At 44.8% G+C, this 15,108-nt stretch overlaps 1 protein-coding gene across 3 annotated transcripts in view; it reads left to right on the top strand.

The window, feature by feature from the left end:
• Positions 1-15,108, top strand: part of frmd4a (FERM domain containing 4A) — a 125,199-nt gene that overhangs the window by 18,943 nt on the left and 91,148 nt on the right. The window contains exon 1 of one of the 3 annotated variants that reach the window (XM_049573776.1): positions 2,962-3,460. The exons of the other annotated variants lie outside the window; for them this stretch is intronic. Within the exon in view, the coding sequence (XP_049429733.1) occupies positions 3,428-3,460 (33 nt within the window). The 5' untranslated portion in view covers positions 2,962-3,427. Of the gene's footprint in view, positions 1-2,961; positions 3,461-15,108 lie in introns of those variants that run through there. 3 annotated transcript variants of the gene reach the window in all.

Genomic DNA, 15,108 nt, shown 5'->3' with positions numbered 1-15,108 from the left:
ATTTAAATAAAAGTATTCTGGGAATTGTGATGGATAAATGTGCTGGAGGTTTATTCATAAGGCTATATTTAGGAGACTACCTTGGGTCCACCACTGCTCCAAGGTCAGAGGTCAGCTGAATAATGAGATTTGAGCTCTTCCCTGCCTCCTTATAGAGACCTCTGCAGCACTTATGCAATTTTTACATCATTAATAAGTGTGTGGGAGAGTTAAGAGTTTATATAGTGTGTCTTTGCCTGTGCGTGTGTGTGTGGTGTTTACTCATCTGTGTGTGTTTTGTGTCCTTGTGTGTGCTGTGATACAATCACATGGTCTGATGGCGATGTTCCGTGTGTGAAGTGGTAAATTGTCTGGTGTGAAGTGGACCAAGGAATGTTCTCCTATGGGAAATCTCCTGTTTAAATATGCCTTATAAATGAAATACATGACTTTAAATCCTGATCATGTGGGCTCATTTTAATTAGATGTTAATCATGTCAATGTTTGTGAATATTGCACCACATTTCACCTTTTAGGCTCCGAAACAGGTATTTTGTTCATAGCATATGTTCATGTTTTGGTCGCCCAGTCTGATTAAAATCAAAATGGCAAGCGCTGTGTTTCAAACTCTGGTTTGTAAAATAGTATTGTGTGATTTTTCTGGGCAGTGTGACATTCTGATTTTGAAACTATCTTTGCTGCATTAGCACACACACTGTAGAGGGTCACAGTGGCCAGCCCACCTGCAGGCTGGGTGTTATTGATCTTGTCCACACGTTGTCATGCTGAGACGTCTGTGTCGTCCAGGCTGGCCTGCGATCAATGTCTGTTATGCGACAGCAGGTTCCAGTCTATCTGCTCTTTCATTGCTGCAGTGGTTATGTGACGGTGTAAGAGTCGCCATGCGTTTTCAGCTTGTCAGCACCAATCAATCAGAAGACTATTGAGCAGCTGCTGTGAGGATTCAAATGTAGGCTATGTTAACACACACACTTTAAAGGTACAGTTCACCCTCAAATCAAAAATACATATTCTACCTTTCCCTTTTTTGTCAGTCTAGATTTTTGTGGTGAGTTGCGGGGTGTTGGGGATATTGATCGTAGGGATGTCTGCATTCTCCTGAATATAATGTACGTAGATGGCACTAGGTTTGTAGTGCTCAAAGAAAAACGCCTCTTTACAGAAATCATGACCTGGTAGGAACTACTTTCTTTCCACCAAACTACGCCTGCCAACTGTATCACTGTGTAAAATAAGCATGCATCTACTGATGGACAAGAGGCTCATGCTTATAACAGTGGGCGATGTAAACATTAATGGTGTCCTCCTCAGCTGAACTCTCGTTAGCTCAGTGTTGCTTGGTGAGCCTGCAGGAGATACATGCTTCCTTCTGCATAACGATACGGTTGGAGGCTGTAGTTGGGTAGAAATTAAATAGTTCCCACATGACACTGCTCACAACAAGGTCTGTTGACTATCTTGAGTAACTGGATTTGAGTTTTTTTCGGTGCTTTGAGCATGACAAGTGCCATCTAGTTCTATTATATCCAAAAGAAGGCAGACATGTCTACAGCCAGTATTTCCAACACTTCGCAATTCATACTAAAATGATCTAGATTGATAAATGGCACTGCAGGTAACAGAAATACATATTTTTGTTTGTGGGGTGAACTGTGCCTTTAAAGATCAAATCATCATCAGACTTTATGGAAAAGAGAAACTGATCCTTTTCCATGACTGAATGTAGTTTGGTCCATTTGTGAGTTCAAACATGGAGGTCATCAGTGTGTGACAGTGACAGTACAATAGTGTAAAGTTATGTGGTACACAACAGGGTCAAGATATGTCACACTGTGCATGAATCTAATCAGGGATCCTCGATGGTAGTGTCCGTTGTGGTTAATTCGGTTAATTCAATTCTTTTTTTGTCTTATCTGGGTCAATACAGAGAAGCCAGGCTAAAAATAATTGAGAGAGAAAGGAGGAGAGAGGCAGAGATAGCACCTCTCGTGGTGTCATGCTGTCCAGGCGCTTAGGCTTGTCCACAGTCAGAAAGTAGTCACCTGAACCGCTGGTGTCTTCTCACCTCGTAGTTAGATCCAACCGCTGCGAATGAGAAAGGCAACAGGCGCAGGAATGCACCCAGTTTTATTTATTTATTTATTTATTTCAGGTTTTTTAATGGTCTCACCGCTTCTCTGTGCTCCTACCCTGACGGACATTGTTGCTATGGCAACGGCAAGATGCAGCTCAGAGCAGAGGTGATGATTTGCCCGTGTTTTTATCCATTTTAAAGGGAAGAACATTAACACGCACTTAGCACAAACACACAAACACAAAGATCCATATCCAGTGGCAATGACGGCAGCTCTGTTACATGCAACAACCCTCACATGGAATCAAACCAAACAGCCGTCAATATGCCAGATGACCTGTTACATGTCATCAATATAGGTTATGGTGCAGCTGCAGCCATATGAGCGTGGGCATGTTTGTAAAGGAGGGACGACGTTTGTGTGAGTGTGTGTGTTAGTGCATGTGTGTGTGTTTGAGAGGGTGACTCATGCCTTGTATATTAAGAGAATAGAGGGTGATCAGGTTGCTAGGCGATTAAGAGCCACTATTGTCTGGGGGGACAATAGTGGCCCGGAGAGTGCCCTCTCTCCTCTTTCTCTGTGTCCCTTTCAGTTTCTTTACCCGTCTCTTTCACACACGCTATAAATGTACATTTTGTTTGACCCCCGGCTCGGGGCTTGGGCGGGAACAGGGAGTTGACAGTGAGCAGGAGGACGGGAAAAGAAGCATTATGGGAAGCTGAGAGGGTGAGAAGGGACAGACGGAGAGGGAGAGTGAGAGAGAGAGGGGAGGAGAGGAAGAGGAGAGGAGAGAGAGCACTAGCAGGAGTGCTGTACCATGAAAAAAAAAGACCTGCAATCATTTGCCACATTGAAGGGAACAAATGTAGCTGGAGGCAGTGAGGGAGAGTGAGAGAGAAGGGGACAGGCGGAGAGAGAGGGAGTAATGAGAAGCAAAGGAGAGAGAGAAAGAGAGAGAGACCATCCATGGACACTGCACATTAAAACCCACGCAGCTTTATAGGGGAAGATCACACACACCAACTGACAGGTCAGCGGCACAAGGAGGAGAAGCACCAGGACTTTGGCACTGCCATCTCTCCTCCTGCTCCTCACTGTGTGTGCCTGTGTGTGTGTCACGGACGGACACACACACACACACACACACACACACATACATACACGCACACAGGCTCTCTCTGTGTGTGCCTGTCAGTGCGCTGGGCTCTCTGGGTGGGTAGGGAGCTGCGTTGTAGAGGAGATGTTCGCTCTGAGGATGAGACAGCGTTTCTAACAGGATCTATTTGCGGACTGGGATAATACACTGACACAGCTGAGGGGACCCGAGCCCACCGGAACCAACCGAATCAGCCATGGAGGGACTTCTGTCTCCAATGAGGACGCGGGTAGGTTACCATGGGGATCACAGAGCATCTCAACCACTGTTTCCTCCACAGGAATCCATCACCCAGATTGGCATATAGGGAGATAGCATGCCTTGCAAGCTGCCGTGCTGCTGTCGCCGTGGTGATGCTAGAACTCGAGCTGAGAAGTTTCCGAGCTACCGGCGTTGCTAGGGGCGATAGGCAGAATGCTGAGAGAGTGTAGGAGATGCAGGAGGTCTCAGTTAGTATATAAACATGTTTAAGCATTGCAGAAATTTTAAACACAGTTTGCATGCACAGTGTGTGTGTGTGTGTGTGCATTTGTGTGTGTGTTTGTCAGTGCACAGATTCACAAGGCTTTGCTTTGAAAGAATGACTCAGTGTTACAGAGTGGTGCCTTTCTCCCTTCAGTACAAACCACTGTCCTTTTGATTTAGGATAGAGGAAAAAAGGAGTGGAGAAGGATGTGCAAGGGAGGAACTGGGTTCAGTTTGTACAGTGAATTGGGCGAATATCTGAAAGTGGCAATTCACTATTGTTCTCGCCATGCATGACCTTCTGTGTTCGATATCCGTGTCGCTGTCTAACACGGGAGCTTTTAGGTTGGTGTCTCACTGGGCTCAGAGCATCTGTCTGACAGTGGATGTCTGTGTCTGTGCCATACAGAAAGCTAATGAAAGAAGAAAATGAAGTGTGTGTGTGTGTGTGTGTGTGTGTGTGTGTGTGTGTGTGTGTGTATGTGTGTGCTCGTGTTACTGTCAGAACACACTTGGGTGTTTGTCTGTGTCCATGTGCCTGCATGTGACATCCAGCACCATTGTGTGGACAGTAATGGACCCTGAGAGGTGTCTCCCTCCCAGCTGTGATATGAGAAGAAAACCTGTTTGTTCTGGTTGGGGTTTCATGTGTGAGATATATTATAGTGAGAGTTAGCGTGTGAGGGAGGGAGAGTCAGCTGTAATATTGAAGCTGTGATAATGTTATTAATATTTATAAAGGTATGATTGCATTTTTGGCAGGAGAGGAGAGTGATACTGTTTCTCACAATTACAACCATATCTAGACATTGATCTAACATGCAGCCCCAATCTGAATCAGCTTTGCACCCTAAAATTAAATTATTTGGGTATTCTTCATCTTTGCTCTGCCTTCTTCCCCCTTCAGCCTGCTTGTCCCCAAGAGGACAAAGATGATTTAGCAACCTGGCTCTCTCTTATACATCCCGCCCTCCCTCCCCCCTCCTTATTTTATCACCACTGGTACAGACCTATACAACCAAAAATAAATCCTCGATGCATCCTTCATCAACTGTGAATATTTGCACGTATTTTATAGTCTGTTTGATCGTAGTCCAACATATGGGATTAGCTCAAAACCATATAGTGACTCCCACACGAGCCTCGAGGAGATGCGGGGGTGTGGAAAGGGTTAAGCCACTGGGATGACCTGATGGTGTTGTCACACACGAGTACCCCCGTCTGCTCACCTCTCCTCCCTCACCTTTGCAACTCGCCCTTCTTCTTCTCTTCATTTCATTGTAGTTTCTCCCCCCTCGTGCATGATGTGCCACACGCTCCCTTTTTGCTTTTAAGCCAAGTGTGTGTCTGTCTATTTCTCGCCTCTCTGTCCTGTTTGTCTGCCCACCTGCCTGTCTGTCTGTCTGTCTGTCGGGCCCCTCGCCGTGTCTTTGGCAGTTAACACCAGCGCTGTAATTGGTGTTTGCAGATCGGCCCATGATCTAATCCAAAGAGGAGTGTTAGCGGGCTGTTTGGAGATAGACTTGGCTTCAAAGTTATGGCGTGGAATCAAGCCGGCTATATCTGTGCTGTCTGCCACCCTGGCCAGATTTGCCCAAGAGCTGTGGGAATCACTTTCAATGACTAAATGACTTTTGCATTTATCTTCATCAGCCACATTGAGCTTCACATGCCCCACAGTTGATCTGTGTATCTCAGTTTTGGCATCAAAGTCACTTTGGTAGATTTATGTGAATGAATCACAGTGTAATGAGCCAGAGCAGGAGTCTCTCAAAGTTTACACTGCATAATCTCGCTTTAATACGCTTTTTCTCACCCTCAGAGATAAAAAGGGCAATCTAGTGAAAACAGCGACTTTGATTCCTGTATTTTTTTTTTGTCCTATCTCTCAGTTTACTTGTAAACAGCAGCAGAGATGAGAAAATAAAGAGGGGAACAAAGTAAAAGCGGAGCAATGTCAAGGTGTTTCTCAGTGGCAGCTAAAGAGCACAACAGCATCTGTGGTAAATCTGAGAAAAATGACTTCAAAGTTTATCCTGTGCCTTGATAAAAAAAAAGTGGTGGCATTTCTGGTTATGTTTTTAACTCATATAAAACCAAAACCCTATTCAGTATTTTTTTTTTTTTTTAACGTCAAAAGACAAAAAAGAAGAAGAAAAAATCAATTTCTTCTTGTCTTTGTAGGGCAGTATGCCTCTAGGTCTTGCTTCAGGGATACACAAAAGGTGACCCCAACCCCAAGATAACAGACAGGGAATAGCAATAGCCTGTAAAAGCTGCACCACTCCTAATCCCCCAGCTCGCTTAAATGGGCAAATTGTGCTGAGATGGCTGTGTAGGCTATCTCGTGGACTTTAAAAGGAGTTGTACTCATATCTCCCTTCCCTTTACCTCACTCCAGCACGTTTTCTGTTTTTTCCCCCACTCTCTGCATCACTCTTCCTCGCTGTTTCTTTATTTAGGATGACAGTAATGGGCAGTGAAGCAGCAAAATGAAATAAAATAAGCATCAGTGAGCTGTGTTGCCTTTGTGTAGTTACATACAACAGAAAAGCAGGTCAACACGACACACACAGAGATCATGCAGAGTATAGTGAGCAAAGTAATCCTGAGGGAATCTGAAAGAAGTTGCCAATTTGTTATCCTCAGCGTCCATAAACTTTGCTCACGCTTATTCCTCTTTGTTGTATAGTCTCTCTGTATGTCTTTTTAATGGGATGTTATAGTTTGGTATCGCAGCCAGGACGTTACTGACTCACATAGACATTATTGCACACGGTTTCCACATCTCTTCTCCGCTTAACTGTGCACGCTTCTTATCTTTTTGAGGCAGAGATGAGAGAGAAAGGACAGATTTAGACAGGCACAAGAACAGAAGACACCCGCAAAGAATCTAAAAGTGAAAGATCAAGTTCCCTGTTGGTATCCCCAGTTGTATGTAATATATGCATATAGGTCAGTAGACCAAGGAGATCTAGCTTCATAGACATCTTCCCCTGGAGAATGTGTGCGGTTGTATGGCACATCTTCTACACAAGTCAACTAGTGTGTGTGTGTGTGTGTGTGTGTGTGTGTGTGTGTGTGTGTGTGTGTGTGTGTCTCCAGTCGACTCCTCTTGTGTGTTAGTGGATCAATAGGGAGTAGTTACCAAGAGATTAACCCTGTCAATGCTCCATCAGTCTAATCAGAGAGACTCCTCTGCTCTTCCTCTCTGGTTAACTCCATCACTCTCTCACTACTGTCGCTCATCTGCTGGCTAGCTTTCTTTTTCGGCACGATCTCACCACCTCTCTCGTCTTTAGCCTCGTTCCTCTTCAGGTCACGTGTGCATATGTGTGTGTGTGCGTCCAGCTGCACATGACAGATGGAGCCATTACAGAAATGGCCAAGGGCTTGGACATACATGCACATTCAACCCGCAAACACATATTTATTTAATTAAGGAATGGCCATTTCTCACACACACACACACACACACACACACACACACACACACACACACACACATACACACTGATTTAGCTCCATGGCATCACGTGCAAACCATCACAGTCATCCTAATTTGACATCATTCTGACTCATTTCACCCTCCCCCCCAAAATCCCAACAAGCCCTGGGTACCACATGTTTCTTTCGCTCCCCCCGCACCCCTTTGCTCCTTCCTTTCCCCCTCCATCCATCCATCCACCTGGTTCATTAACGGGCAGGCGGCTGTCAGGATGGTTAAGGTCAGGGTGGCACAGAGGAGAGGAGGAAGCAGCCAAAAGGGAAGTGACCAGACCCGCATCCCTGAAGCCCACCGCCTCGCTGCTTGGATGAAAATAATTAGGAGAGAAAGGCAGGGCTTGTGGGGTTTGGATTTGCGGCACAAGGTGGGGCTGTCTTTGGCAACGCACTCAGACACTGAAACACACACACATGCACACACATTCAATACACAGCAGGTTGGTTGGCAGCATTTAAAGGCCAAAGTAAGCAGCAAAGGGGGGATGTCTGGTGGCTGGAACCACATGAGGCACATGCAAACTAACACACATGCTCAGGCACACACACACACACACACACACACACACACACACACACACACACACATTGTAAAGCCTCATCTCCCAGCTGTCATCTTAGCCTAAGTGCAATGTCAAGGGTAGTTTCTGTAAGGGATGGTGCAACAATAGATTTTATTTTGCACATTTAGTCACTGTACTTTGATTTAATGTAAAGTAACAATAAATGAAATCCAGCTCTCCCATTGTGGAAGAAAGCACATTTTTTTAGAGAGATCATACCTTACACCTTTTTTAGTTAGGTATTGATAATTGAAAGGTGAAATTGCTTTAACTTTTTTGATGTGCCTTGGGTAGCGTTGCTAAACAGCCACACTGTTAATTAATTATAGCTAATTATAGTAAATAATATTTAAAAGCTTGATTAGCTTTTGACCTTTTTCTACAGTGTACATAAAGAGTACAAGGAAAATGCTAATCCCAACATAAGACTAACACATCCTTTGGGACACAAATCTGTGCATTTATGACACAGACGGAGGCAGATGAAGATAAAGAGAGGCAGAACTGTTGCTTTACTGTGTAAGATGAGATCAGTGGGATGCCATGTTGAGAGAGATCCTCCCACAGTTCCCCCGTTTGAAGCTTTTCCTCTCTGCCGCACATCCCCATTTGAAGATGTGGCACTGCGCGTCGGCCATACGCCATCTCCGATTGTGTCGGCGTGAGCGTGTGTGTGTTTCTGCGCATGTGAGCGTGCCCCGCTGTGTCAAGCATGTCAAATGTACTCTTGTCCCCTTGAAGAGGCCCGAGCGATGAGATCAATCAGAGCGCAATTGAGCAGCCCATAGAAGCGAGCCAGTGATGCACTTAATGTTAGGTGTTGTCATGGAAACACGGGGTGCAGATTTTCCACTTCATTGGCTGCCATCAGTCTACAGGCATTTTTAAAAATGATTTCCAAGGAAGGCAGCTGAAAGACGGGAAAGAAAATTAGTCAGGTGTCCAAAAAGATAGGTAGAGGACACAGTAAGACACATGAGGATCGTAATGAGAAATTTACTGTAACACCATGCTTCAGTTAAATGCACTTGTGTTTGTATGTCAATGTTAAAACCATGCACTTTAGATTAAAGAGCCTCCAGCAGTCCCATTATGTATTATTGACTCTATCTGTGTAATTGCATAGAATGGATAGTCCCAAGAGAGCTTTCCCTGTACTGCTTTTAGCCTTCGGAGAATCAGAATGGCAATTACACTTTCCTATATTGGTATGTAATCACAAGCGCGTGCGCGCACACACACACACACACACACACACACACACACACACACACCTTTGATGAACGAGCAGAGGATTGGTAGTGTCACCCCTACGACAAAGGGTGACCCTGCGTCGAACAGGTATCATACATCACCCAATCTGTAGATCTACATAGCACATACAATTTTACGCATACACAAATACACATACATAGGCTCGCACAGGAAATAGCGGTCTCTTTCTTCCCCTCACCCTATTATTTTCTTATCTCCTCCAGTCACACGTACTTAAGCATTTCCTCCACTCTCTATTGTGCCGTTTTCACCTCAGCTCCACCAGAGACCCACCATTTCTAGACCATTTGTCCCCTCTTTTAAGCCAGCCTGCCTCCATCTCTATACATCCTTCCCCCGGGCTCTGAACTGTGACCTCTTTGCATGAGCAGAGAGGACGCTGGCAGCAGTCACTAGCAGCACTGCTGAAATTTGATTGGCTGACCATGCTCGGAGTCAACATTGTCCTGAGGGGAGAGAGAGAAGGTGCGTTGTTATGGGAAAGAGAGAGGGTAGCGGCAAAACAACAGCATGTATTGTGGTACCTAATTTTTCAAGGTGCGAAGGACATTCATATCAACAGAAGAACACGCCGTAAAACAACTCAACATAATACACATAGTTGGTCTCCAGCAGCAACTGCGCTGGTCCAGCTCTGACCTATTCTAATGCACTCAGGGATACTGGCTCTATTTCAATTACAAATGCGGCCTGAAGCAGCAGGTAGTGCAGAGGAAAATCGCTCCTCCACCACCGCAGGGACTCAGGTTCGATCCCTGGCTGCGGTGTTTCTGGCTACTGGCCTGGGTGCCCCTTTGAGCATAATTGGCAAACTAGCAGGTAGGAAGCCGCAGAGGATCATATCTTTGTACCTGCACTGAGCTACTACTGGTTGGCTGTGGCGCCCATTTAGGGGTGATCACATGGACCTCCATGTATTACGGCCTCCTGGCGAAGCTCCTAAGTGACAGATGAAAAGAGGTAACTTGTGAATGCACATGTATCGAAGGTCTACACTCTCCCCAAGCCAACAGAGGGAGTTAATAGCAATGGAAACTGCAGTGAACAGGGACAAAAGGAGGAAAAAACACAAAAGAAAAGAAAAAATGCTGCCATTTTTGTTTCAAAGAGAGGCACCATTAAAAGCAATATTTAGGCATTGTCCTTGTAGAATATTTGTTCAGCTCCTGAGAATTGTAAAAGACAAAACAAAAACAGTGGAACATTTTGTGACAGACCATAGTATTACACACTTTACAGCTCATTTCCTTTTTGTCTTTTCCTTTTAAAGCATCCCTCTCCTTTTTTTCAAAGCGTAGTCATTTCAGTTTGAGGTGCAGATAGCATGCACGGATTTGACATTTGCACCTCTTATGCTCTGGTGCTCTAATGTCTAATTCATGAATTAGAAACATGCGACTGCTCAAGGAGACAAAGACATTGAACACCTCCTGTACCTATACCAATGCACACACAAAACAGGCATACCCTCAAACACATGCATACACACTGGTCAATTTGCATGCTCCATAACATCTCCTCGACGTACGGATCCATATGCTGCCACCAGCCAGCCTTATTGATGTAGGGCTGTCAGCTTCTAGGCAGCAAGGCTGGGACTAGCTGGTTCAGAGTGTCTGGATGGATGGATGGATGGATGGATGGATGGATGGAATGAGAGACGGTGATGGTTGAGGATGCCAAGATGATTGGATGTGGAGGGGGGAGGTGATTCTTTAGAGACGTTCTTGATTTTTAGCTCTTGATTTTCTGAAGCAGTAGTCCATGACACCAAAGGCAGTTTACCAATCCCATGCAGCTTTAGTGATCTCAGCAGTGGGGACATGCTTTTTATAAAAAAAGCAGTCTTTTCTGAAAAGTCTTTCTGAAATAGACCTACACTAAGGGATTGCTTGCAAAGAGTGTGTGTGTGTTTGACTTTTATTTTATGTTGTTTCAACTTTGCTATGTGAGGATCTTTGGGCTTCATAATGTACGAAAGATTCTCTATAAATAAAGTTAAATTGGAGTCGGAGTGCACATATTGGGGGCCATTAATTAAGTATAGACTGACTCATAATGTTTGGTTAACAGTAACTTCCAGGTAGAAGATCCCTGCATTACTTACATAAAATGAAATAATGCTGAGCGAACACTGCCTCAATTAGTTTTTAGCCACCTGAAAAAGGCCTATCTAAAAAAAAAAAACAGTATTAGTTTAAGTGTGTGCTATATTTAGAATATTTGCACTGCTTCCTTGCCGTCAAACAGCCTTTTCCAACAGGGAACTGAAGCCGTTATCTCAAAGCCACCAGACTCAGTTGACAAAGTAATTTTATTAGAAGTACACAGGAGTTGCTGGTTTACCGTTGCCTTGAGTTGTGTGTAAGGCAAACTGCAGACAGTATTCCAAAAATAGTGCACACTTAAACTGATATTGACTTTTTTGGTGGGTCTTTTTAGGGGGTTAAAATATGTTTAGCAGTGGATCCAGTCCACACCAGTACGTTGCTTTCTGTGCTGATAGATTTGGTGTATCAAAGATGCTGGCAAAATAGCACAGTACAAAAGATAAGCACAGCAGAAACATAAGATAGATTGGACCACCATGTTTAGCTGTGTATCTTTAAGTGTTACGGCAGAAAATGACAACAGAGATAAACAAGTTTGCCAGTTTCACTTGTCTTTGCAATGCAAAACCATTGCCAGTTGTCTGTCCGCAAATAAGTGTAAGCCTATCCTCTGTCTTGCTTCATCACGAGGTGTAGGTAGTCCTCTGTGTTTTATTGGGCCCTTCCTGTCAGATTTTTTTCATCTAATCGCCAATCCATTACTCTAGTTATGAACGCTCCACAGCGGTTGCCAGGTATCCTATTTTCAACCTTTTCCCATGTGTAGACAGCTGCCTTTACGCTGAATTAAACCCAAATATGAAATCAAGGTTGCCAGATTGATGCTCATCCATCCCCCAAGGAATACTTACATCATCGTAAGTGTCTCTCTGACCCTCCGTGCTCTCATTACCGCTTGTTAGAACAATTAAATGTGACGTGTGTCAGATTTATAACTTAGCCCTGTGTGTGTTTGTGTGTGTGCGCATACATGTGTTTGTTTTATCCTGAGCAGATGTGAGCATCTGCCATTGCAGTTAAGGCCATTAATACATGTCTAGAGGTGTTTGTATGTGGATGTGTCTGGTTTTCAGCAACAGCTGTTGTTATTTGCTGTGTACTCTGTTTGTACATGCATTTTTGCAAGTTGTCTGACATACCTGATTTTAAATATGCATGCGTATTTGGGAGAGACACATAGTCGGTGACTACGTTTACATGCACACAAATAATATTCCACTATTTTGTCCAAATGGGATAGTGTTCCGAATTTGATACGTGTCTGGATTAGACTATTCCACATGAATTTTCTGATTAAGACGTGGGATATGCTGATATCGTTTGGGTTTTAGGAGCATTCCTCAGACATGAATATGTGCATTCAGAGTATTTGTCTCTACTTGGGTTTTTCCTGCAACTTGCGACGCACAGTCTCTTACCTTTGTATGGTCAGCTCTGTGCATTGTCATAGATGCGTTATACACAAACCAATTTTTGATGCAGAAATGCAAAATGCTCAAGCTGCTCCAGCCATTTTACTTTTCCATAGTTTGCCCTGATAAGCAGTATGCTTGGGCATGTTAATCGGAGTATTCCCGGCTGCATGTGCACAGGAATGTCAATTGAATATTCAATTCTTTATGAGCCATACAAACAGCTTAGTATGAATACTGTCTTTTTGGGAATAAGGGCAAAAAACAGAATATTTTGGGCATATAAATGTAGTCGTCTCTTTCCATCTGGGAGATGGATTGTGCATAGCTCTAACAAAACTAAGGATGTGCCTAATAGTCCATGAATATAAAGAGGTGGCTGACCCCTTTCATTCAGTAGCCAACACCATCAGTCTCATGAGGAATGCTGTCCAACAGGTCTTGAAGTGGGTGCAGTTTGTTGTCAGGTAATTATTATTTAAACTGATCTTACAATACAAGCAGTTTCAAAAATTATAGTGTAACAGATAAACACCTAACTCACAACGCAGTTTTTGCTGAGGCACAAGTTTCCCATAGGCACTGATCCAAGTCTGTGGTTACCAGTGTGTTGCAACTTTCCTGTCCTTTTGTGTTTCTGTGGGAGCTTCCACTGTTCCTGCTTATGAATGTTAATTGTCTGATTTTGCAATATGATGCTATGAGACTGTTACTGTACCACTGCACATGTAACCGCATCTCATTTGGCTTCCTTGGAATTCTTTGCCACTGTTAAGTCTTGTAGATGTATTTTGTTTCCTCTAAAGTCCCCTTTCATTTGCCGTTTCTGTTATTTCATCCACCTCTAACCCTCTCCCAGAGCCTCTCACCCGTCTGCTGTATTTCATATGCTGACCACCAGAGTGCGCTGTGTGATGGGATTCCCCTTGCCTAGCCCAAGGCTTCCCTAACTCATGAGCAGAAGCACTTGGAAGTCCAGTTGGGTTCGATTCACTGAAGCAGAGCAGGCCCTCTTGGCTGTATGTTTTAAGTGGTGTCCGTACTTCTTCCAGTAGCTCCTTCAGTAAAGTGTAGGTGGAGGGAGAATCTCTCCACAGCAGTAAGTGAGCACTGAGAAGGTCAGCACTGGTGAAGAAAAAACTCCTGACATTGCTTAAGATTCGTGGCTGTCAGAAGCAACCTGCCTCCTCCTCGCCATGTCCTGCCTGATGTATGGAGCCAATAAGCGGAGACCTTCAGCTCTAATGAGCAGTGGTCTGCTGCTCTGCTGCTGTGTGTGAGCGCTGGCCGTTTGGCCCCAATAAACACCAAGCTTTATTGGACAACTCCACAGTTCCTCTCATCCGTCATCACAGCTTTCTCAGAGAGACGAGGGCTTGTGAGGAGGACCAGGTGGGGAGGGAGGAGAGTGTATGTGTGTGTGTGTGTGTGTGTGTGTGAGGTGGCCAGGGAACGGTTACGTGTATAATTAATGACCTCATCCTACTCTTCCTGCTGTCCAAGTGGGGGACAATGAGAGGGTGAATGACAAAGAGCAGAGAAGGCAAGGAGAATCAAGGAAAAGAAAATGACAAGACGGAGTAAGGGGAGGACAGCGAGGGACAAAGAGACTGAAGGAGGGAAGCATATGTTAAAGGCAGCACTTGATAAATAATGAGTTTTGTCATTGACCGAGTGGCCGTCCCATTAGCCCTGCTGTCTTCTGGAGGGGCTATTACATAGGATCTACCTCCTAATAAATCCTCCCCCTTTTTCCCCCAGTCTTTCATTTTTCATGTGCCCAATCTTCAGCTCTTTCCTGCTTCCTTTCTCTGTCGTAGCTTCAGCTGCTCCCCTGCATGCTGTTCCCATGGCGATGATGCGAGCTGAATGTAAATAAGTAGTAAATACCAAGGGACAGGACCTTGGCGGGAGTGAAACCTGGGACTGATCAAGCCCTGCTTGTGACAACACATCTTTTTTTTTCAGTCTGCTGTTGAGGTGAGGAGGTGTAGCAAGGACAAAGGCAAGAGAAGGGTGGGAGGTGACTGGTCTGTCTAGCAGGAGACTCCAGGGGAGGCTGTAGCCCCAGGGGGTCAGTCTGGTCCCCCTCTGTCAGCCCACTCCCTCTCTGATTACGTGTTCGATACCATTCGTTTTACATAAGACCTAAATCTTTGCCCATAAAACATGCAGGGTAGTTGCTGCCCACCAGTGGGCTACTTAAAATAATCAATGTAAAACCATACATACACAAGCTGCACTGCCGTGATTCTACATTTTACTTTCACCATGATGAGAAGGTTGGCCTGGAGTAATATCAGGAGGTGGAGATGATCTCCTCAAATTACGCCTGTCTTTCCCTGAACCCCAGGGGCTCTCCTCCCCCTCCTCCTCCTCCTTCTCTGCACAGTAACAAAGAAAATCTGCCTGACTCATTTGACCAGCGTTCGGCATTGGTTTGTGTGGCAGCGGTGCACCTGTCAGAGGTGTGGGGCCCATCTGTACAGTAACAAGCAGCTTAGTACCATGCCTGCAGCAAGAGGTGGAGCTGGCACAGTCTGGCTT

This window comes from Epinephelus fuscoguttatus, linkage group LG4, assembly GCF_011397635.1.
Source record: "Epinephelus fuscoguttatus linkage group LG4, E.fuscoguttatus.final_Chr_v1".
Taxonomy (NCBI): Eukaryota; Metazoa; Chordata; class Actinopteri; order Perciformes; family Serranidae; genus Epinephelus; species Epinephelus fuscoguttatus.
This window is presented reverse-complemented; position numbering and strand designations above follow the sequence as displayed.